This window comes from Corythoichthys intestinalis, chromosome 20, assembly GCF_030265065.1.
Source record: "Corythoichthys intestinalis isolate RoL2023-P3 chromosome 20, ASM3026506v1, whole genome shotgun sequence".
Lineage (NCBI taxonomy): Eukaryota > Metazoa > Chordata > Actinopteri > Syngnathiformes > Syngnathidae > Corythoichthys > Corythoichthys intestinalis.
In genome coordinates, this window is record NC_080414.1 from 4,204,099 (window position 1) to 4,228,781 (window position 24,683).

General features: G+C 40.8%; 1 protein-coding gene across 2 annotated transcripts in view; it reads right to left on the reverse strand.

Moving 5' to 3' along the window:
* cntnap2a (contactin associated protein 2a) overlaps window positions 1-24,683 on the reverse strand; it is a 674,074-nt gene that overhangs the window by 341,723 nt on the left and 307,668 nt on the right. For both annotated transcript variants that reach the window (XM_057824376.1, XM_057824377.1), the window contains one exon: window positions 9,427-9,574. In XM_057824376.1, the coding sequence (XP_057680359.1) occupies window positions 9,427-9,574 (148 nt within the window). The remainder of the gene's footprint in view (window positions 1-9,426; window positions 9,575-24,683) is intronic.

Here is a 24,683-nt window from a genome sequence, read left to right on the forward strand (position 1 = left end):
AATGTTTAACCCTTTAAACTACGGCCCACTTCCACATTTGGTCCGGCTCCATGAACAATATATATATATTTTTTTGTTTCAATAGTGTTATTTATTTCCTGGCTTTATTCTGTGAAGAAACCAGAGAGGGTTATTTGATTATTATCTATTTAACTAATAGTGTTCTTATTATTTATTATTATATTATATTCCCCCCATGAGTCATCACCTTATCGTGGTGGAGGGGTTTGCGTGTCTCAATGATCCTAGGAGCTATGTTGTCTGGGGCTTTAAGCCCCTGGTAGGGTCACCCATGGCAAACAGGTCCTAGGTGAGAGGCCAGACAAAGTATGGCTCAAAAAGACCCCTTATGATGAGCAAGATTATTGAACCCCAGTTTCCCTTGCCCGGACGCGGGTTACCGGGGCCCCCCTCTGGAGCCAGGCCTGGAGGTGGGGCTCGAAGGCAAGCGTCTGGTGGCCGGGCCTGTCCCCATGGGGCCCGGCCGGGCTCAGCCCGAAAAGGCAACGTGGGTTCCCCTTCCCATGGGCTCACCACCTGTGGGAGGGGCCAAAGGGGTCGGGTGCGTAGGGAGTTGGGCGGCAGCCAAAGGCGGGGGCCTTGGCGGTCCGACCCCCAGCTGCTGAAGCTAACTCTTGGGACATGGAATGTCACCTCTCTGGCAGGGAAGGAGCCTGAGCTGGTGTGTGAGGCAGAGAAGTTCCGACTAGATATAGTCGGACTCTCCTCCACACACAGCTTGGGTTCTGGTACCAATCCTCTCGAGAGGGGTTGGACTCTCTTCCACTCTGGAGTTGCCCATGGTGAGAGGCGCCGGGCAGGTGTGGGCATACTTATTGCCCCCCGGCTTGGCGCCTGTACGTTGGGGTTTACCCCGGTAGACGAGAGGGTAGCCTCCCTCCGCCTTCGGGTGGGGGGACGGGTTCTAACTGTTGTTTGTGCTTATGCACCGAACAGCAGTTCAGAATACCCACCCTTTTTGGAGTCCTTGGAGGGTGTGCTAGAGAGCGCCCCCTCTGGGGACTCCCTCGTTCTACTGGGGGACTTCAACGCTCACGTGGGCAATGACAGTGAGACCTGGAGGGGCGTGATTGGGAGGAACGGCCCCCCCGATCAGAACCCGAGTGGTGTTCTGTTATTGGACTTCTGTGCTCGTCACGGTTTGTCTATAACGAACACCATGTTCAAACATAGGGGTGTCCATATGTGCACTTGGCACCAGGACACCCTAGGCCGCAGTTCGATGATCGACTTCGTAATCGTGTCATCGGACTTGCGGCCGCATGTTTTGGACACTCGGGTGAAGAGAGGGGCGGAGCTGTCAACTGATCACCACCTGGTGGTGTGTTGGCTCCGATGGCGGGGGAAGATGCTGGCCAGACCTGGCAGGCCCAAACGTATTGTGAGGGTCTGCTGGGAACGTCTAGCAGAATCCCCTGTCAGAAAGAGTTTCAACACCCACCTCCGGCAGAACTTCTCCCTTGTCCCGGGGGAGGTGGGGGACATTGAGTCCGAGTGGGCCATGTTCCGCACCTCCATTGTTGAGGCGGCCGATCAGAGCTGTGGCCGTAAGGTGGTTGGTGCCTGTCGTGGCGGCAATCCCCGAACCCGCTGGTGGACACCAGCGGTAAGGGATGCCGTCAAGCTGAAGAAGGAGGCCTATCGGGCCTTTTTGGCCTGTGGGACTCGGGAGGCAGCTGACAGGTACCGGCTGGCCAAGCGGACTGCGGCCTCGGCGGTTGCCGAGGCAAAAACTCGGACATGGGAGGAGTTCGGTGAGGCCATGGAAAACGACTTCCGGATGGCTTCGAGGAAATTCTGGTCCACCATCCGGCGTCTGAGGAGGGGAAAGCAGTGCACTATTAACACTGTGTATAGTGAAGATGGTGTACTGCTGACCTCGACTCGGGACGTCGTGAGTCGGTGGAGAGAATACTTCGAAGCCCTCCTCAATTCCACCGACACGCCTTCCTTTGAGGAAGCAGAGTCTGGGGACTCTGAGGTGGGCTCTTCGATCTCTGGGGTTGAAGTCACTGAGGCGGTTGGTAAGCTCCTCGGTGGCAAGGCCCCGGGGGTGGATGAGATCCGCCCGGAGTTCCTAAAGGCTCTGGATGTTGTAGGGCTGTCATGGCTGACACGCCTCTACAACATCGCGTGGACATCGGGGACAGTGCCTCTGGATTGGCAGACCGGGGTGGTGGTCCCCCTTTTTAAAAAGGGGGACCGGAGGGTGTGTTCCAATTATAGAGGAATCACACTCCTCAGCCTCCCCGGTAAAGTCTATTCAGGGGTGCTGGAGAGGAGGGTCCGTCGGGAAGTCGAATCTCGGATTCAGGAGGAGCAGTGTGGTTTTCGTCCCGGCCGTGGAACAGTGGACCAGCTCTACACCCTCAGCAGGGTCCTCGAGGGTGCATGGGAGTTCGCCCAACCAGTCTACATGTGTTTTGTGGATTTGGAGAAGGCGTTCGACCGTGTGCCTAGGGGAATCCTGTGGAGGGTGCTCCGGGAGTACGGGGTACCGAGCCCCTTGGTAAGGGCTGTTCGGTCCCTGTACGACCGCTGTCAGAGTCTGGTCCGCATTGCCGGCAGTAAGTCGAATTCGTTCCCAGTGAGGGTTGGACTCCGCCAAGGCTGCCCTTTGTCACCGATTTTGTTCATAACTTTTATGGACAGAATTTCTAGGCGCAGCCGAAGCGTTGAGGGGGTCCGGTTTGGTGACCTCAGCATTGAATCTCTGCTTTTTGCAGATGATTTAGTGCTGTTGGTTTCATCAAGCCGTGACCTCCAACTCTCACTGGAGCGGTTCGCAGCTGAGTGTGAAGCGGTTGGGATGAAGATCAGCACCTCCAAATCCGAGACCATGGTCCTCAGTCGGAAAAGGGTGGAGTGCCCTCTCCGGGTCGGGGATGAGATCCTGCCCCAAGTGGAGGAGTTCAAGTATCTTGGGGTCTTGTTCACGAGTGACGGTAGGAGGGAGCGGGAGATCGACAGGCGAATCGGTGCGGCGTCTGCAGTAATGCGGACGCTGCACCGGTCCGTAGTGGTGAAGAAGGAGCTGAGCCGAAAGGCAAAGCTCTCGATTTACCAGTCGATCTACGTTCCTACCCTCACCTATGGTCACGAGCTTTGGGTCATGACCGAAAGAACAAGATCCCGGATACAAGCGGCCGAAATGAGTTTCCTCCGCAGGGTGTCCGGGCTCTCCCTTAGAGATAGGGTGAGAAGCTCGGTCATCCGGGAGGGACTCGGCGTCGAGCCGCTACTCCTCCGCGTAGAGAGGAGCCAGCTGAGGTGGCTCGGGCATCTGGTTCGGATGCCTCCCGGACGCCTCCCTGGAGAGGTGTTCCGGGCATGTCCCACCGGCGGGAGGCCCCGGGGACGACCCAGGACACGCTGGAGAGACTATGTCTCTCGGCTGGCCTGGGAACGCTTTGGGATCCCGCCGGAGGAGCTGGTTGAAGTGGCTGGGGAGAGGGAAGTCTGGGCTTCCCTGTTAAAGCTGCTGCCCCCGCGACCCGACCCCGGAACAAGCGGAAGATAATGGATGGATGGATGGATTATATTATATTATATTTAGGGCTGTCAAACGATTAAAATTTTTAGTCAAGGTAATCACAGCTTAAAAATTAATTAATCGTAATTAACTGCAATTCATACCATCTATAAAATATGGCATATTTTTATGTAAATTATTGTTGGAATGGAAAGATAAGACACAAGATAGATATATATATTCAACATACTGTACATAAGTACTGTATTTGTCTATTATAACAATAAATCAACAAGATGGCATTAACATTATTAACATTCTGTTAAAGCGATCCATGGATAGAAAGACTTGTAGTTCTTAAAAGATAAATGTTAGTACACGTTATAGAAATTTTATATTAAAACCCCTCTTAATGTTTTCGTTTTAATAAAATTTGTAAAATTTTCAAACAAAAAATAAACTAGTAGCTCGCCATTGTTGATGTCAATAATTACACGTTGCTCATGGTGCTGAAACCCATAAAATCAGTCACGCCCAAGCGCCAGCACAGGGCGACAAAACACCAAAATCACAAGTAACAAATGGACATGACACTGTTCTGTCATTTTAATCTGTTTAAAAAAATTAATTACCGCCCGTTAATGCGATAATTTTGACAGCACTAATTATATTTTATTATATTATATTATAATATATTATTATTTTTTATTTTATTTACTTTTGTTCCGTGAAGAATCCAGAAAGGGTTATTTGATTGTGGCTTTCTGGAAAAACAATACATTTTTACATGTAGGCACTCCTGCAATCGTCACACCTTTTCTGTTACAAACTGACCCCGGCCCCTCATCAGAGAAGGGAAAAGTTATGCGGCCCTCACAGGAAAAAGTTTGGGGACCCCTGCTTTAACACCTAAGCCTATTTTGGCTGAATTTCTATGCCTCTGATGTTGCCTTTATTTTTCAAAGAAAAAATTGTTCACAATGGCCAGGTTGGGTCCCTTTTTTCAGGACACCATAACCTTCATGTCCAATCTGTTGTTTTATCCACTGACCAATTATAATCAACATTTTGGACCCAAAAAGACAAAAAAAATCCAACCAGCGGCACGTGGGTGACGTAATTACAGCATGACGAGGCCTCAAAGATGATATGCGTAAACACGTCGCCGCCGACACGTTCGGTGTTAAAGGGTTAAATAGTCTACATATTTTTATGATCATTATAAATGCACTTACACAATGAAATAACGCTGGAAAAGTTTGTTAAAAATATTTCTCGTATGAGACCAAAGTGCCACATTTGTTTAAATTCAGTGAAGCCGACACAGGTTTCCGTATGGCATTTTCAACAATGAATTTGAATCCTTTCTATATCCCACTCCCACACCACAGTTGTTTACTTTTCAGTTCCCCTGTATTTAGTTTTTTACTCCAAAAGCTGCTCCATATCGAAAAGGAAATACCAGGATGCTCGCGGAGGTGAAGATTGAAAAGAGAGCGGGGCCACTGCGCTCACGTGCGCAGGCATGCACAGTGCCTTCTCTGTTTTATCCAAATTATTTATTTTCTTTAACATCCATACATGATTTTAGTATAAATATATGAACATATATTTATTTAAATAAAAAAGTTAGCGAGAGAGAAGTCGGCCCGGCCCGACCGTAAATAATCACACATATGTTGCTCCAGAGTATAAGGCGCACCCTCTGCCAAACTATGAAAAAAAACTGCGACTTATAGTCCAAAAAATACGGTAGTTAGTAAAGATGTCCCAATCGATCGGGGTGATCGGGTCCGATCACGTCATTTTAAAAGTATCGGAATCGGCAAAAAAATATCGGACATGCCTTTTTATATATATGTATATATATATATATATATATATATATATATATATATATATATATATATATATATATATATATTTCTTTTATTTAAATCGTTTTCTAATTGTATATAACGTTACAGACAAAATGTCTTACTCTCATCCAGAGTAGTTTTGGCTTAAAGTAGGGCTATCAAAATTATTGCGTTAATGGCGGTTATTATTTTTTCTTAATATAAAATAATTAATGCATGCGCCGCACGACCCACTCACGCATTGTCGCGTTCAATCTATAAAGGTGCCGTTTTACCAATATATAGAGCTAAACGCAGCGTATAATGAGTAGAGAGAATTTTGACAGTCTTTGCAGCCTTTTTTTATTTGGCTAAAGTCTTACATTCCCTCTCTCAGCAATTAAAATTAACGTGGGAGGCAATGTGGGGAAGAAAGGTAGTATTTGATCATTTTCTTAACACCCTATGTTCTTTCCCAACGCAGAGAAGATATATCAATTGGTGCCCCTACGCACAGTCATGGTTGCACTTCCCATCATGCATTTGGGTTGAATGGCTGCAGTATCATTTACTGGAAGCTCAACAAATACATTAGATGGCAATATTTAGTCACAATATACAAAGTCACATTTATCCTTTAAGAATTACAAGTCTTTCTATCCGTGGATCCCTCTCACAGAAAGAATGTTAATAATGTAAATGCCATCTTGAGGATTTATTGTCATAATAAACAAATACAGTACTTTTGTACTGTATGTTGAATGTATATATTCGTCCGAGTTTTATTCATTTTTTTCTTAATGCATTGCCAAAATGTATATGATCGGGAAAAATTATCAGGAATGATTGGTATTGAAAGGGAACAAAAAAAAAAAATAGAAATCGGATCGGGAAATATTGGGATCGGCAGATACCCAAACTAAAACGATCTGGATCGGATCGGGAGCAAAAAAACATGATCGGAATAACCCTAGTAGTTAGTTTAGTAGTTGATTATTTAGATACATTCAAGAAAAATAATCTGATTAAGATATTATTCATTTGCAGTGTATATTTAAGGACGACCAGTAATGTCTTATAGAGAATATTGCAGATGACTTTATGGCCTAAAATATGCAGAATTCTTCAAATATTTGTGTTGTTTATTTACTTGACATTGACAGGTTATTACTTTCTTAAACAATAAAATGTTAACACTCCAGGAGTGATAGGTTGAGCCAAAGTGTGCATTACAGTCGAAGATGGGAATTGTCACATTGCAGTTTATCTATCAACCCATCCATTTTCTATATCTCTTATCTTGTTCAGGGAGCTGGAGCCTATCTCAGCTCACTACAGGTGGAAGAAAAACTACACACTGTACTGGTTTTCCACTCGAGCATGTGCGCGTACACTCACTCACAACAGCAACAACACACGCACACATGCAATATACCTGAGAAGGAACTGAGATCTCACTGCCTGCACGGAATTCAGACGAGTCAATCACGCCACCGTCATTGGCTTACCTTGACATCAATCAAAAAACAACTTTAACGTTCATCTTGGTTGATTCAAATTATATACATTCAATTCAACACTGATTTTATTGCCTGAAACGGTAAAAAAAAAAAAAAAATCGACACGGCATAATACGCATCCAACTGTTCTGGTATTGACTTGTTTTTCCAGGTATGTTTTTTTTCTCAACATCTTTACTCCAAAAATGCTGGTGTTTGACAAGCAGCTCGACTGCTGTGTGCACAATCGATCGTTCCAGCCTTAAGAATAAGAGATAGATTTTTTTTTTGCCGAGGCTTAAAAGTCTCGCTATACATTTGTCTGTTAAAGGCAATTGGGAGCCTATTTTGAAAGTACAGCAGAATGTTCATTACGCTTCTGGCAAATACAGTAAGCGCGTTCAATTCGAAATTATTCTGTGTTGATGCATTCTGGAGAAGGATGAGTACAACAGCAGCAGCAGCAGAAATACTGCTGCCAACTTAGCAACAGATTTATTGATTGTGCGGGCCCCTTTGGTGAGTTTCTTTCTAAAGAGTGACAAATCTAGCAAGCATTTGGACCAATATTTGCTGCTCTACTCAGTAGAGAGTACCCATCCCTGTCATACAGGCACATCTCTCTCTCTCTCTCTCTGCCAAAATACAGTACTGAAGGAGATTGTATTCTTTCTTGTAGGCACCGTTTAACTGTTTGTATTACTTTAAGACACTCAATATAAAATAAATAGCACTTATACCATAGTTTAAGGAAAACAAGCACAATATAAGGCATAAGAGATGAACAACGTCTTCTAATCACGGAAGTCCAGCGTGTGCGTCATGCAACTGACGCACCAACTCTTGCAATCAGTTCTCCCGGACAATCCAGAACAAATGAAGGGACGCCCTGTCCCGACACAAGGAAAACAAACACCCGATATCCAACTGATAACACGACTGACAAGACTCCAAGAGCCCCTTTGATGCTGAGGTGGCAAAATCCACAAATTCACTCATTGCCCGGACAACAGTAACACCCGAATCCTCTTGTCCAATCCACAAACAGACAATAATCTCAAACACACCCTTCTTCCTGCGCACGGCCCGCCCCGCGAGAGCCATCAAAAAATGTTTAACAAAGCGTTGTCATTCTTTCTCAGGAACCTTTTGTTGACTTCTGATATGGTTACCTTGAAACGAATTTTCCTCCTCGCCTAAGTGTTTCTGTTTCACCTTGCCGTTTTGATCGCTGTTGACTCGTTTAATATTCGCAAAAAGGCACTTAGACACTCCACAGAGGTTTTGGCAAAATATTTTGTGGACTAACGAAGTCAAAGTTTAATTTGTTGTGAGTAACACACAACGTCATGTGTGGAGGAAAAACGGAACAGCGCACCAACATCAACACCTCATCCCCACCGTGACGCATGGTGGAGGGAGCATCATTATTTGGGGCTGTTTTGCTGCTTCAGGCTCTAGACAACTTGCAATCATTAACAGAAGAATGAATTCAAATTTTATCGGGATGTTTTGCAAGAAAACCTGAGCCTGTCTTTCAGACAGTTGAAGCTGAAAAAGCATGGATGCTGCAACAAAACAGCAAAACAAGGATCCAAAACACAGAAGTGAGACAAATTCAGAATGGTTTCAGAAGAACAAAATACACGTTCTGGTGTGGCCAAGTCAAAGTTTACATTGAACCCCATTGAGATGCTGTGGCATGACCTAAAGACAGAGATTCATGCCAGACATCCCAGGAATCTGACTGAACTACACTTGTAGAGAAGAATGGGCCAAGATAAGTCCTGATCGATGTGTCAGACTGATCCGCAGACACTGTTTTTTCATCTGTGTGATTTTGACAAAGATCATAATAATAATAATACATTTTCAGCTCACATTTGATGGTGATTTTATGCAAAAATGTGAGAAATTACAAAAGGTTCTGTGCTGAGTGATCATCAGATGCATCGTAATTTGGGGTTGTTTTGCTACCTCAGGGCCTGGACAACTTGCAATAGTTAACGGAAGAATGAATTCAAAAATTTATCAGGATGTTTTGTGATGGTTCACTTACATATTTTAATGCGTATCCTCATTAAAATATGAAAACCTATAAATGTTTCGGTGCTTTTCGTTAAAGCAGACACTATTTTTTTCATCTATGTGATTTTGACTGATCAAATCACATTTGATAGTGATTTTATGCAAAAATGTGAGAAATCCCAAAAGTTTCAGATACTTTTTCATACCACTGTACGTGGACATTCGGGTTACGTCGCCAGCATAGGGACGCAGCTCATTCAGAAACCAGGGACTACCTGTAGTCTGGTGCGACTTATCTATGGACAAATGCCATTCTCGTGTCAAATTTGTCGGGTGCAGCTTATATTCAGGTGAGGCATACAATCCGAAAATTACGGTACACTGAAAAATCTGAAGCAATTATAACTCTGGTAGCTCCAAAACAATCACGACATAGCGGTGGTTATAAAGTTACTGATTTATCATCCTGAAGTGATTCTCAGCCTAATGTCCATTCAATTGAAAAATATGAGTATAAAAAAGATGAGGACAATACATGTGTACGCTACTTCCAATAACATGTACTTACAGTACAAGCAGCCATAGACTTCAATGCGAAGTCCAATCCTGCCTTCTTTGCTCCATTCCAGGGGGACGAGCCTCAGGAAACGTGCCACAATTCCGTGCTGTAGCTCATGCCGAATTGCACTCTCCGAGTTGGAGTTTCCAGAGAAGGCCTGCGCACGTAAACACAGACACACATGAAGAAATTAAATACATCAAAGCAAAAAGCCTAGGGTCAAACAAGCTGCTTTGAGGAGCTAAGAGCAAAAAGTATTTGTTCCGCTCAACACATCCTGCCCGGAGGAGGCGCACATTCACAAAACATACAACATAATTAGGAGACTATATGAGCATTATTACGCCATGAGACAGTCTGACTGCAGGGGATTTGGAGAGGAAATTGTCCCTCGTTGGATTCGAGCAGTACAGTATACAGAAGAAACGCTCTGTTCTTCCCCTCTACTTAAATGGCTCCCTTAAGACTCATGGATGACTACAGTTGACACGGTCGACAGTCCCTTTGCCTATTAGACCTGAGTGGTCTGGACAGTTCAACCTTTAAAATATTTAATAATACTGCACACTTCTTGTTTTATTAAACACAAAACTTTTTGGGGGGAGGGGTTTCGTTTTGGCCTACAGTTGCTGTGTCAACCAATGTATGGAACGTCAAATAATCGTGAGCAGTGTTGTTAATCTTACTTTAAAAAAGTAATTATAGTTACAAATTATTTCTCCCAAAAAGGAATTGTGTGAATAACTAAGCTACCTGAATGTAATAGTAATTAGTTACTTGGCAAAGTAACTGGTGATAATTTTCATGTTTTATTTTTTTCCTCCCAAAAAAATATAGGTCACACTATGTGAAGTTTAAAATGGTTTTTGGGACAATTGGCCCTAGCCCAATTCTTTACCCTAATTTACCCTTTACCCTGAATCAACCGTTAAAAGTAAAGATGTCCCGATCGATCGGGCCTGATCACATCATTTTCAAAGTATCCGAATCGGTAAAAAAATATCGGACATGCCTTTTTTTATTATATATATATTTTTTTTATTTAAATCGTTTTCTAATTGTATTTAACATTACAGACAAAATGTCTTACACTCATTCAGAGTAGTTTTGGCTTAAAGTAGGGCTATCAAATGTATTGCGTTCATGGCGGTAGTTACTTTTTTTTAATTAATCACGTTAAATAATTAACGCATGCGCTGCACGACCCACACACGCATTGTCGCGTACAATCTATGAAGACGCCGTTTTACCTATAGATAGTGCTAAAAGGGAGCGTACTATGAGTAGAGAGAATTTTGACCGCCTTTGAAGCAATTTTCTATGTGGCTAAAGCTTTACAATACCTCTCTCAGCAATTAAAAATAACGTGGGAGGCAATGTGGGAAAGAAAGGTAGTAGTTGATTATTTTCTTAACACCCTATGCTCTTTCCCAACGCAGAGAAGATATATCAACTGGTGCCCCTACGCACAGTCATGGTTGCACTTCCCATCATGCATTTGGGCAGAAGTTAAATGGATGCTGTATTATTTATTGAAAGCTCAACAAATACACTGGATGGCAATATTTAGTCACAATATACAAAGTCACATTTATCCTTTAAGAATTACAAGTCTTTCTATCCGTGGATCCCTCTCACAGAAAGAATGTTAATGATGTAAATGCCATCTTGAGGATTTATTGTCATAATAAAGAAATACAGTACTTATGTACTGTATGTTGAATGTATATATTCGTCCGAGTTTTATTCATTTTTTTCTTAATGCAGTGCCAAAATGTATATGATCGGGAAAATTATCGGGAATGATCGGAATTGAATCGGGAGCAAAAAAAAAAAAGCAATTGGATCGGGAAATATCGGGATCGGCAGATACTCAAACTAAAACGATCGGGATCGGATCGGGAGCAAAAAAAACATGATCGGAACAACCCTAGTTAAAAGTTGTTAAAATTGCTCTCATTATTGCATTAGTTCCCTTCTGTCTACTTTTGAAATGTGGAAGTTTTAAAACTGTTTCATCATTTAAAGATAGATTCAAGTCAAGATTTTGCCGATTTAGGAGTATTTTAGATAAAAACTTACTTAGTTTAGTTAGGAAGGTTCTCTTCAACACAGCCTTCCTAAGAAGTCTACTGCTTTAAGATGGCGGCTGTTTATTAACCCATCTAGTTCCTATACTGTACATGTTGCTAACGCCACCGTGTCTGTCATTTCGCATCTAGTTCTATATACTGTATATGTGATTTCTACCATGTCTACCATATCTACCATATCATGTGGGCGTAGTTTGTAGGCTATCGGCTACAGTCAGGTAAAACTGGAGCCACCTAGCATCGCGTTTGCTCGGCGTAACAACTTTTTTGCCTCCTCCCCATTCCTGCTCTGCTCTGTCGTCTTGGTGAGTCCGTTTCTTTCAGTAGGAGTGGGATGATGTCAAATTATTGCTTTAATTTTGGTATCACTATTAATCAATCAATAGATTCCAAAATGAGGAGCATTAGTTAGCTTAACAAAATAAGATGTTCTTTATGGGTACATAAATTCATTCCATTTTGATTGATAATAAATTCATGTTTCAAAAAAAAAAAGATCAACATTCCTGAAAATAATCAACCATAGTAGCAACTGAAATAGCAGAGCTATGCTCCTATCAATGCAAGATGTATGAAGGTAAATATAAATATAGCCTATATGTTATCCATATACAAGAGTATAATAACATACCAAATCAAGCTAAGGGGATGTTTCAGGTACAAAGAATTGTGACAAAGGCTCTTCTGGGATCTTTTATTCCGTTTGTGGAGGTCCACTGCAGCATGCTGTTTTACACCTCCGTGAGACACTGCAAAAACTTTCCTGCCTGCCTTGCAGCTCGCTTTATAATCATCATCAGTGACTCTATTGAACCACGGGTTACCCTCTTCCCGCTCCAGTCTATTTTTGGAAGACGTTTCCTCTTTTGAGGATGAGGTGGGGTGTCCTGAGCATCTGGTATTGAAAACATCTTTGTTTTGAAAACGCGCGTGGCGGTGCACTTAGCAGAGCGAGCGAGATCACTAGGGAACGAACCCGGAAGTGGAGCGCAGGGCAGACAGCAGCGGGCAGGCAGATAACTATCTTGCTGTCTTTAAATCTGCCCTTTTTGTTCATTATTGTTGGCTCAGTCTTCACTCATGAGTGCAGGTGTGTGTTTGTGTGTGACAGACGTGCATGGGCTGGGCGCACCGCCACCCGCCCCTCCCCGCCGCCGGAGCCACGGGTCATGCGGGGTCGCCCCATGGGACAATTGTGAAATACGGAATAAACTGCGTTCCGTATTGGTTCAATACGGAACGCAACACAAGATGACGACTCGGCGGACATTATCAAAAACATACAGTACCTTAATGATCTCTCAGTATATTCACAACTTTACTTAATTATGAGAATTAGTCCAGTTTAATTAAGTACAAAATTGATATACTCACAGGAAGCCAAGATTTATTCTTTTGTATGAATGCCAACACGTTTATTGTAACTTCTGCCAGCTAAATCCAGGAGAATTTAATTATTCTGCCGAGAATTAGTCTCTGGCATGCATAGATACCAAATATATATTTGGAATAAATAGATCATTTTCAGCCTGATTTTGTGAAATGTTTTCATTTCCTGATATGTATCTTTCATTTAGTAGCGTAGCACAAAAGGTGATAATAATTTCTCCTGTTATGCCAGTTACATTTCTACATTTGTAAAGGTGTGTTCTTATTTAGCGAACTATCTTCGGATCCTCATAGTCTTCCCATAACCATCTGTATTTTTTTTTTTTTTGTCTATAAGTCAAACTGGAGTATAAGTCACATTTTTTTTAAAAAATTATTGACAGCAATAATAATCAAGTCGAGAACAAAAGGCTAACTAGGTCGGGGGTCGGCAACCTGTGTTTTGAGAGCCGCATGTGACTATTTAGCGCCGCCCTAGTGGCTCCCTGGAGCATTTTCAAAAATGTTTGAAAATGGAAAAAGATGGTTGAGAGATATATATTTTTTGTTTTGATGTGGTTTCTGTAGGACAAAAATGACACAAACATTCTTAGCGTTTTCCAATGCTGTAAAGATATGTAGAATAAATATTAAATTTCAACATTTCTGTCAAGGAAGATTTGCGTCATAGCCTGCGATACACGTTTCTATAAGCAAGGAGGGATGCCAGGCAGATGGTTATAGTAAACAAACCGGCAGCTGAGTATCCAGTTGGGAGTGAGGGAAAAAGTGTAATTGTTTTACTTATGAAGAACACAGAGGAGCAAAAATAGATTTAAGTAGTGGATTGCATTGCCAAACTCCACTACTGCTGCATGTTTTGTAGCAACCCAGGTGGTAATAAAGCGTGGAAAACCGTTCACAGACACATTCATCAAGACATTCAGAACACTTATTTGCAGACTTCAAAAACCAAACCGAGATAATAAAGAAAATCAAAGACATGCCCTTTCCCCACTTAGTTGTTTTTCGGAACCTCAAAATAAAAACGACATAAAAAAATCGGATTTCTTTATTGCATTTCTATATTTTCATGAAATCAATGAAACAATTAATAAATATTGGAATGAAGTTAAACTTGAGGTGGCATCATACAATAGAGTAGTGATGCATTGGATGCACTGCAGGGAAAATAAACATTAAATCATGAAGGCTCATTATGTACTATTTTTAGCCGACTTAGTCAATTTGATAGCTGGCTAATATAGCTAATACAGATACATACAGCATGTTTTGCCTTCATTATTAGGATTATTTAAGGCTTTTACTTTTTTGCGGCTCCAGACATATTTGTTTTTTGCTCTTTCAACATTTTGAGTTGCCGACCTCTGCACTAGATCAAGAGGACTAGGGTCCAGTTGGAGAGCTACCCCACAACATAACTTGCAAATGACTTGTTGAAAAGGTTCAGCATTCACATTGCGCCAAATGAACTATCCCTGTACCCGTCCCAGCCAGAAAAAGGGGTTGGGGGAAACAACCAAAAAATGGAGCCTATGGTGCAGGCATTTGTTTCCTTAATACTGTAACAATGATAAGGAAGTCGCTAGCTTCGTCAGGTTTTTAATACTTTTTTTTAGAACTGCAACACAACACTGCTACTATCCGCCGTAGGCAATGCCGAAATCGCCAACAACAACACAACATTGAAAGTTAAAGTATCCCTCTCCACTCTTCCGCAATCTCACACAGTTGCTGTATGTGTCATTTTTTTGTTAACTGTATTGCGCAGCAGATCTTTGTAATTAAAAAAAAACAAACAAACAAAAAAAAACAAACAAAAAAACTAATGTAGCATAACATAGCAAGTCGCCGTTTGGCCAGCGGTGAGGTCACTCCCTCCTGACTCAAGCGAACTGAAGTATATAAAAATTGCATCAGGGAAAATTAAACCACGAAAAGGAACCGCTTGGTACCCCAAATCACACAGGTGTGCAATCGGTCTCACTTTCGTGACTTTTTAGACTGTCACAATGTCGCCACTTCCAGGAGAGCGAGACTCACGAAACAGCTGCCCCGAGAGGCTCCGCCTGTCTATGCCACTGTCACTATCACATGGTACGTTCAGGTACAGCATACAAAACACGACCGCCACATTAGAACCCGATTCTGTGTATCAAACGCAACTATTTAGCGCAGCACAACAACCTTTGGCCATGGTTAATCGTCCGTCCTATTGCTATTGTAGATTTTGAATAGCGTGCGTGTTGTACTTCCGCTTCCAAGGATGCACTGCGTGGAGCATCACAGTTCCATGCTGTGACCCTGCACATAAAGTAGCATAAGCGCACCGTGGTCCATTTGCATTCACAAGCGAAGCAGGGCGCGCATAAAGCGGACTGAGACCCACAATTTTTGAGAGGACCAGAGTTCATTTGTTTGGTCCTAACATAGAATTCGGATGCGTTTCACATTTACAAAACAAAGCGGCCTATCTGAGAAAAAGAATTTTGGTTCATTTAAAACGGACTAAACAGTGCCAGTGTGAAAGCACCCTTACTGTTAAAGCATTTTATTAGTTATTCAGATATTTACGGCTGAACAACACAACATAACTTGTTTCCCAAACTCACTCCAAATCACAACTACATCCTTTAAAATATTAATGTTCGGTATACCTTCGCCAAGTCTGAAAGTAGAAGGAAATGCTTAAAGTGTGCTTCTCACAGCTGTCAATGTGAAGTGGAAAAACATAAATAAGTCAAACCTGAGTATTAGTCCCAGGCCCAGCCAAACTATGTGAAAAACAAAAATGTGCCTTATAGTGCTGAAAATACGATAATTCTCATTGATCAAAACAATCCAGACTAATATGAAAACCTAGGGGTGTCAAACAATTAAAATTTTTAATAGAGTTAATTACAGCTTAAAAAATAATTAATCGTAATTAATCGCAATTAAGCGCAATTAAAACCATCTATAAAATATGCCATATTTATCTGTAAATTACTTTTGGAATGGAAAGATAAGACACAAGATGGATATATACATTCAACATACGGTACATAAGTACTGTATTTGTTTATTATAACAATAAATCAACAAGATGGCATTAACATTATTAACATTCTGTTAAAGCGATCCATGGATAGAAAGACTTGTAGTTCTTAAAAGATAAATGTTAGTACAAGTTATAGAAATTTTATATTAAAACCCCTCTTAATGTTTTTGTTTTAATAAAATTTGTAAAATTTTCAATCAAAAAATAAACTAATAGCCCACCATTGTTGATTTCAATAATTACTTACACAATGCTCATGGGTGCTGAAGCATATAAAATCAGTCGCACCCAAGCGCCAGCAGAGGGCAACAAAACTCCAAAAAACACAATTAACAACATGACATTTCACGGTGCTGTCAGTTTAATCTGTTTGAGCGGGGTATGTGCGTTAATTGCGTCAAATATTTTAACGTGATTAATTTAAAAAATTAATTATCGCCCGTTAACGTGATAATTTTGACAGCCCTAATAAAAAACACACAATTGCCTTCATCCTCATGCTACATTTCTTTTCCATATGTACCTAATGCTTTGACCTTAAAGGGAACCTTGGACTTAAAGACTTGTAGGCTCTAATAAGCCACAATTGTTCTCGTTAACTAAAATATGTTATTAGAAACACATATATTATTGCCGTTGATTTATAAAATTTATACTATTTAATTCATGTTTTGACCGACAGAAAGCGCCATGTTTTACTCGCGCAATGCATGCTGGGGGTGATGACGCGGTTGGGCTGGACTGAGAGAATAGCTGTGCTAGCTAGCAAGCGAAGCTCGTTTGACGACTGAAATGATTTTGTAACATTCTGTTGCTGGTCAGATTGTTTTGTTACAGAGCTGTGGGATGAGTTCCCGACATTATACCTGCATGCAATTCCAGCTCATCAGCAGTGTCCTTAAACCGATCCTAGGCGGCTTGCCGAGATATTGACTTGCTGCCTTTTGACAGTTTATATATCCCTTCATTGCTAGTTGCATCTTTGCGTAGGTTTTTCCGTTTGTCTGCCTCTCACTGTGGTTTTCACTCGTCCTTTTTTATTTATTTACTTTTTTAATTGATCACAACCTACTCTCCCACACCCTTTTTGTGTCTCCCTTTTACGCAATCTCTATGTCATTATTGTCTGCTTGTTTCCACATTCGCAAACTGTACCAGATTTGTTGATTTTCATCTGAGGACTTGTTACTGACTGCAGCTAATAGATCGACTAGCTCTTTTTAAGGAAAATCATGTCTCTGAAGTCATGCAGAAGTACAGTGGATCACATAAGTGAGTACTCTCCTTGCATTTCTGCAGATATTTAAGTATATCTTTTCATGGGACAACACTGACAAAATGACACTTTGACATAATGAAAAGTAGTCCGTGTGCAGCGTATATACAGTAATGGAGTTCATTTATTTTCCCCTCATATAACTCAAAATATAGCCATTAATATCTAAACCCCTGGGAACAAAAGTGAGTAGACCCCTTAGAAACTACGTCCATCCCTAAATGTCCAAATTGAGTACTGCTTGTCATTTTCCTCCAAAATGTCATGTGACTCGTTACAGGAGTGCTGTCAGTATTGCTGCAGAGATTGAAGAGGTGGGGGGGTCAGCCTGTTAGTGCTCAGACCATACGCCACACTCTACATCAAATTGGTGTGCATGGCTGTCACTCCCTCTTCTGAAGACAGTACACAAGAAAGCTCGCAAACAGTTTGCTGAAGACATGTCAACAAAGCACATGGATTACTGGAACCATGTCCTATGGTCTGATGAGACAGGCTGGCTTTCTTGTGTACCGTCTTCAGAAGAGGGTTCCTCCTGGGGTGACAGCCATGCACACCAATTTGATTTGGGTGGATACACTTCCCTCTAGTGGCAACAGTGAATATGACATGACTCATTTCACATGGCTGAATCCAGCTGCTCCCTGTTAAGACCAACATGAGCTCAGTTTTTGTTTGAGCTAATGCTTTTTTTAATGCATTCGTAACTTAGTTATGTATATTTAGCCGTTTTTTGGGGGGAAAATGTGTTTGAACAATTTGTTAAGAGCATTGTAAAAAGAAAAACGTTAGCATTTTAACTAACTCGAGTAATTCGATTAGAAAAAAAGCTTCTAATCAAATTTCGCTGCTTTGAGGATTCGTTTAATTAGTGGCGTTGTGATGCTTTGTTTTGAAAGTGTTTGCCATAGGCGGAGTTTGACTTTTGGGGCAGGGGGGGAACAACATATTGATGACCCCTAAACGCAGTGTCAGCAAAAATATTTACCTACAAGAATATTTATAATAATAAGTTGGAAATGAGCGTTTTTTTGTTTCCCATCATTCTTGAGGGGAATTCGTAAATCAGGCTGCTTAGGACAGCTATACTTTTCACCAAGATCGTCATCCATTTAATATGGTACACCCGCCGGTGTCATGCCAATGTAGTTACCCCTGTCAGAAATTGTATCCCCTGGGCGGAGAGACTGTGCTGCACTGATTTGCTTGATTTCCTTGTTTTGGTGATGTAGTTATTTACGAGGTTTTAAAACATGGCCCGTCAATAAAAAACAAAGTATAAAAAAAACCAGCACTTTTTTTCTGTCGTATAATGTAATATACGTACTGAATGTAAAAAAAGGCAATGTTTTGCTGTTTTGCTCGTAGGATGACCTATTACTGTTATTACTGTAATTCAAGTCCTGTATGGAGATTCTCCAGTTTAATAAACATTGATGTCCAACATATGTAACTGGTTCTTTCCTGGCTTCAATTAATTGTTTAAGTCGACTTCACTCATAAATAATGTGTGTTTGTGTGAGCTCCCACGGTCAAGGGGATACAATTTTTGACAGGGGTAACTACATTGGCAAGACACCGGTGGTGGCTCTGTTATACAATTAGCGTCTTTAGTGGGGTTTGGATTGTCTCAGGAGTGATTTGTTCAAGGATTCAATGTAATTATTATATTTTTCGTACCATGCATGCATTTTGAAACGGTAGAGTGCGGCGTATGGTAGATGTAATCGGCAGCGTAATCCAGTGTTTTCACTCAAACCACTTTGTAGTGCTTTTTGAGTGATTGCCCTGCTGGAAGACCCATGACCTCTGAGGAGGACCCAGCTTTCTCACACTTGGCCCTACATTATGTTGCAAAATTTGTTGGTAGTCTTCAGACTTCGTAATACCATGCACATGGTCAAGCAGTCCAGTGCCAGAGGCAGCAAAGCAACCCCAAAATGTCAGGGAACCTCCGCTATGTTTGACTGTGGGGACTGTGTTTCCCAAAAAGCTCTACTTTTGTCTCATCTGACCAGAGAACATTCTCCGAAAACTTTTTTGGCTTTCTCAGGTATGTTTTGGCAAACTCCAGCCTGGCTTTTTTATGTCTCTGGGTCAGAAGTGGGGTCTTCCTGGGTATCCTTCCATAGAGTCCCTTTTCATTCAGATGCCGACAGATAGTAAGGGTTGACACTGATGTACCCTCGGACTGCAGAACAGTTATAATAAAATTTGTAAAATTAGTTTAATGAAAACATTAAGACAGGTTTTAATATCAAATTATTTTAACTCTTACGAACATTTAACTTTTAAAAATTACACCTCTTTCTCTCCGTGGACCCCTTTAAAGTTTTTCAAGAGAAGCAGTTTTAAAATTTAAATATCTATAAGGACAAGAAAAAAAGAAAGCCATGTGTTTTACCGGATAAGAAGAGGTAAGGAAGTAAACAGACAGTTTTCTTTCAAATGACTCCACACTGATCCATGTACAACACTGCATGTTCCCAAAAAGATAACCTATCTTCAGAGGAAAACGGTTCAAAACTAAGCTCAGCCTCGGAGCTACTCAACATGCAGAGTCTCAAGAAAAGCGATGCTGCGTTTCCTTTGCGTCTTTCCTTCTCTTTTATTTTTAACAATTCTATTTACCCAGGAAAGGTTTACAGAGCATACAAATGCACGCAAATTGTATATCAGAGCCCTGCTTCACATTCACGCAGCTGCATACGGCTCTTTGGGGAGGCACTTAGGATGTTTGATACTGTATGTTAAGGTGAATGGTTTAAATTGTCCCATAGAGGCACTCTGACACAGGGAAATGGACTCAATAAAAACTAGTGTAGCAGTGATAGCATTTTTTGGCTCCCGATACCGATGCCTGGCTGCGTGATATCAGCCAAGCGTACTCACTTGTATGTAAAGTAATTATTATCATGGCTTGGTCAGAAAACTGGGTAACTCATTGGCTGCCAATGACTGAGCTAGACGTCTAATCCATTTAAAGTGGGAGGGCTGACAGGTAATGAACTAGCACTTCCTTTATTTATTTATTTAAATGTTTGGGGTTATTGAGTGACAGAAAGGAAGGATGCAGACAGAAGAGAAGAATAAACAACAAATAGGCCTGCAAGCAGGACTGAATGGGCTCTCGGACGTCAAGCAGCTCAAGGGTGGTGGCAGATCGCCCCCTCTCATCATCTCATGAGAAACTAACAACTGCACAAAACTCGCCTCGTTTTTTGTGTGAAACCTCTTTTGTGTTGTGGGCATAGCTGACAGAGATGTTTTGTTATATTCTACGATGAGAAATACATTCACACACATAGGTGAAAAAGCCCTATTGAAGAGTGTCTTACAGAAAAGAAGGTGCTACTGAGCTGTGCAGTCTTATTCAAAACCAAATTGAATCTTCTAATTGGGCCAATTCGACCAAGTGTGCCAAATTTTGCAGCTCTATAAGATGCCTAAGTCCCTAAATAATCTATTAATGGCAAACAAAGGGTCGTCATTAAAGATGTCCGGGTCCGATCACCTCCTTTTCAAAGTATCGGAATTGGCAAAAAAATATTGGACATGCCTTTTTAATATATATATATATATATATATATATATATATATATATATATATATATATATATCGATATATTTTATTTAAATTGTTTTCTAATTGTATATAACGTTACAGACACAATGTCTTACACTCATCCAGAGTAGTTTTGGCTTAAAGTAGGGCTATCAAATTTATTGCGCTAACGGCGGTAATTATTGTTTCTTAATTAATCACGTTAAATAATTAACGCATGCGCTGCACGACCCACTCACGCGTTGTCGCGTTCAATCTATAAAGGCGCCGTTTTACCAATATATGGAGCTCAACGCAGCGTATAATTAGTAGAGAGTATTTTGACAGCCTTTGGAGCCTTTTTTTATTTGGCTAAAGCCTTACATTCCCTCTCTCAGCAATTAAAATTAACGTGGGAGGCAATGTGGGGAAGAAAAGTAGTAGTTGACCATTTTCTTAACACCCTATGTTCTTTCCCAACGCAGAGAAGATATATCAATTGGTGCCCCTACGCACAATCATGGTTGCACTTCCCATCATGCATTTGGGTTGAATGGCTGCAGTATCATTTACTGAAAGCTCAACAAATACACTAGATGTCAATATTTAGTCACAATATACAAGGTCACATTTATCCCTTAAGAATTACAAGTCTTTCTATCCGTGGATCCCTCTCACAGAAAGAATGTTAATAATGTAAATACCATCTTGAGGATTTCTTTTCATAATAAACAAATACAGTACTTATGTACTGTTTGTTGAATGTATATATTTGTCCGAATTTTATTCATTTTTTTCTTAATGCATTGCCAAAATGTATACGATCGGGGAAAATTATCGGGAATGATTGGAACTGAATTGGGAGCAAAAAAAAAAAAAAAAGCAATCGGATCGGGAAATATCGGGATCGGCAGATACTCAAACTAAAACGATCGGGATCGGATCGGGAGCAAAAAAAATATGATCGGAACAACCCTAGTCGTCATGGTAACAGACAGAGACGTGTGGACATAGGCCTTAAAATGTAGTATTACAAAAGGTCTTGTAACTATACAGACCAACCCGAAAAGAACTGGACATGTATCAGTAAGTAATATCACTGACTTTCTGTTGCCACTAGTTGGCACTATAGGTTTGAAGCAAATTACCCCCACAGGACCCTCCAGGGTATGACTCTCAAGAAGTACGGGAAGTTTTGGCGCAGATATGTTGTATAGCTGCCAAATTATAACTATTCAAAATTTGTGGTTATTTTTACTTTTCCTCTGCTTCAACAAAACCTCAATATTGTTCTACTGATGCAGGTTTGAGGTCAATTGTTTTCTTTCCCTTGGAGTAGCAGCCTGTCCAGTTATAAAAAAGGTGTTTCCTTTTCCCAGCAGGGGGCGCCATGTCTAATGGCTAATATTTCCATGCAGTCGTGTTCAGGCTGGGATACCTCTCATACATGCTAGATATGAAAAAGACTGTAACCTGGATCAGGGCGTTATTAGTCATTTACTGAATGTGACGTGTTGCCAAAAAAAAAAAAAAAAAAAGGCCGACTTTGTCACCCTGTTCAGGTCAGGCCCTTGTATGAAAATTCACCATTTTGAAAATGTTATTTCTCATATGTCTCATGAACAGTCTCACCAATTTTGAGGAGGGTCCAACTAACTCCCTAGGGGCCAATGTCTCAAATATGCTCCCTGTAAATTGACAAAAATTGCACATTTGGTGCAGTTCTGCGCAAGGTATCGACTCCCCAGTTTTCATCGCTCTACACTGAAAAAACCTAATAGGAGAAACTTTTTGAAAAATTCAAGGGGACGATGATGTTGAACTATTTTGTTACGGTTTTTCGCAAGGTTGCAAAATTATAGACACTCATTTATACACTCCATGTATAAAAAGACAAAAAATGAGCAAAAAAAGTCACTTTTTAGCTCGTCCTGAAAACCTAACACACTAGTTTCTTTCTTTTTCCTATTGTGTCCATCCCGACAATTCAGCACCTTATCTAGGCTTAGCCGAATGAACAGCTTAATTCGGAGGCATTACAATGCAGAGCAGGGGTCAGGAGAAAGCCAAAAGGACATATGAGTGGGCTGATGAAGATGAGCAAGAGAAAAAAACAGTCACACCTCAGAAAAGTCTGCTTAGTGAACCATTTAATTCCCTCCACCTCAAAGTCAAACAATTTACCAGCACCTACAGGGAATTGGTGTGCGTCAACCAGAACAGTATTTTAGTACTAAAATATCAGGAAAAGCAAAAAAAGTCCTTGCAGAACATCCAAATGAAATTAACTCAGTGCACATGTGGAAGTGAATCACACAGACAAACATTATAACGGATGGTGAATATTATGATATACATTGTCAATTTTTTTTTCTAACACTGTGCAAAATGTGAACATTTACAGATGCCAAGACCAGAACATGCTGAGCTTTAACAAGTGATGACCAAAATCATAGGTGGGTAGAGTAGCCGAAAATTGAACCACAGCCAGAGGAGCGTTACTTCAAAATAATATTACTCAAGTACAAGTAAAAGTTGTCATCTAGAAAAATGTTTTAAAGTACAAGGAAAGAAGTATTCAATGAAAAAAATACTCTTGTACAGAGTAAGTCCTTATAATGTCTTATTCATATTTAAAAACGATAGCTTATTTTTTTCCAAGCATAAGTTCATCTATATAAACTGTTATTAGGGCCCGAGCACCAACACGGTGCGAAGGCCCTATTGTTCTGCAAAGGATTATTATAATTCTTTCTTCATGGCAAATGAAAATTGCCAATTTGGAGGTCTTAACATGCTCAAAAACTCACCAAAATTTGCACAAACACATGCATCTTTGCAAAAATTTCGATAATTTGGTAACGTTGTGAAAGAATTAGGGTTGTTCCGATCATGTTTTTTTGCTCCCGATCCAATCCTGATCGTTGTAGTTTGAGTATCTGCTGATATTTCCCGATCCGATTGCTTTTTTTTTTTTTTGCTCCCGATAAAATTCCAATCATTCCCGATATTTTTTCCCGACCATATACATTTTGGCAATGCATTAAGAAAAAAAATGAATAAAAATCGGACGAATATATACATTCAACATACAGTACATAAGTACTGTATTTGTTTATTATGACAATAAATCCTCAAGATGGCATTTACATTATAACATTCTTTCTGTGAGAGGGATCCACGGATAGAAAGACTTGTGACTTTGTATATTGTGACTAAATATTGCCATCTAGTGTATTTGTTGAGCTTTCAGTAAATGATACTGTAGCCATGCCCAAATGCATGATGGAAAGTGGAACCATGACTGTGCATAGTGCTACCAATTGATATATCTTCTCTGCATTGGGAAATAACATAGGGTGTTAAGAAAAAGATCAATTACTACCTTGCTTCCCCACATTGCTTCCCACGATATTTCTAATCACAGGGAGAGGGATTGTAAAGCTTTAGCCAATTAAAAAAAGGCTCCAAAGGCTTCCAAAATTCACTCTACTCATTTTAAGCTGCCTTTTAGCTCTCTATATAGGTAAAACGGCGTCATTACAGATGGAGCGCGACAATGCGTGAGTGGGTTGTGCAGCGCAGGCAATAATTGCGTTGAATATTTTAATGTGATACATTTTTAAAAAATTTAATTACCGCCATTATCGGGATAAATTTGATAACCCTACCTTAAGCCAAAGCTAAAGACACTGGATGAGTGTAACATATTATGTCTGTAACGTTAAATACAATTAGAAAAAGATTTAATTGAAAAATATGTATATATTAAAAAAAGGCATGTCCGATATTTTTTTGCCGATTCCGATACTTTGAAAATGACGTGATTGGACATCTCTAGAAAGAATGTCACAAAATGGCTCAGTGGCGCCCCCTGGAATTTAAAAAAAAAAAAAAAAAGGCCTCACCGTTTAGGTTTTTTTC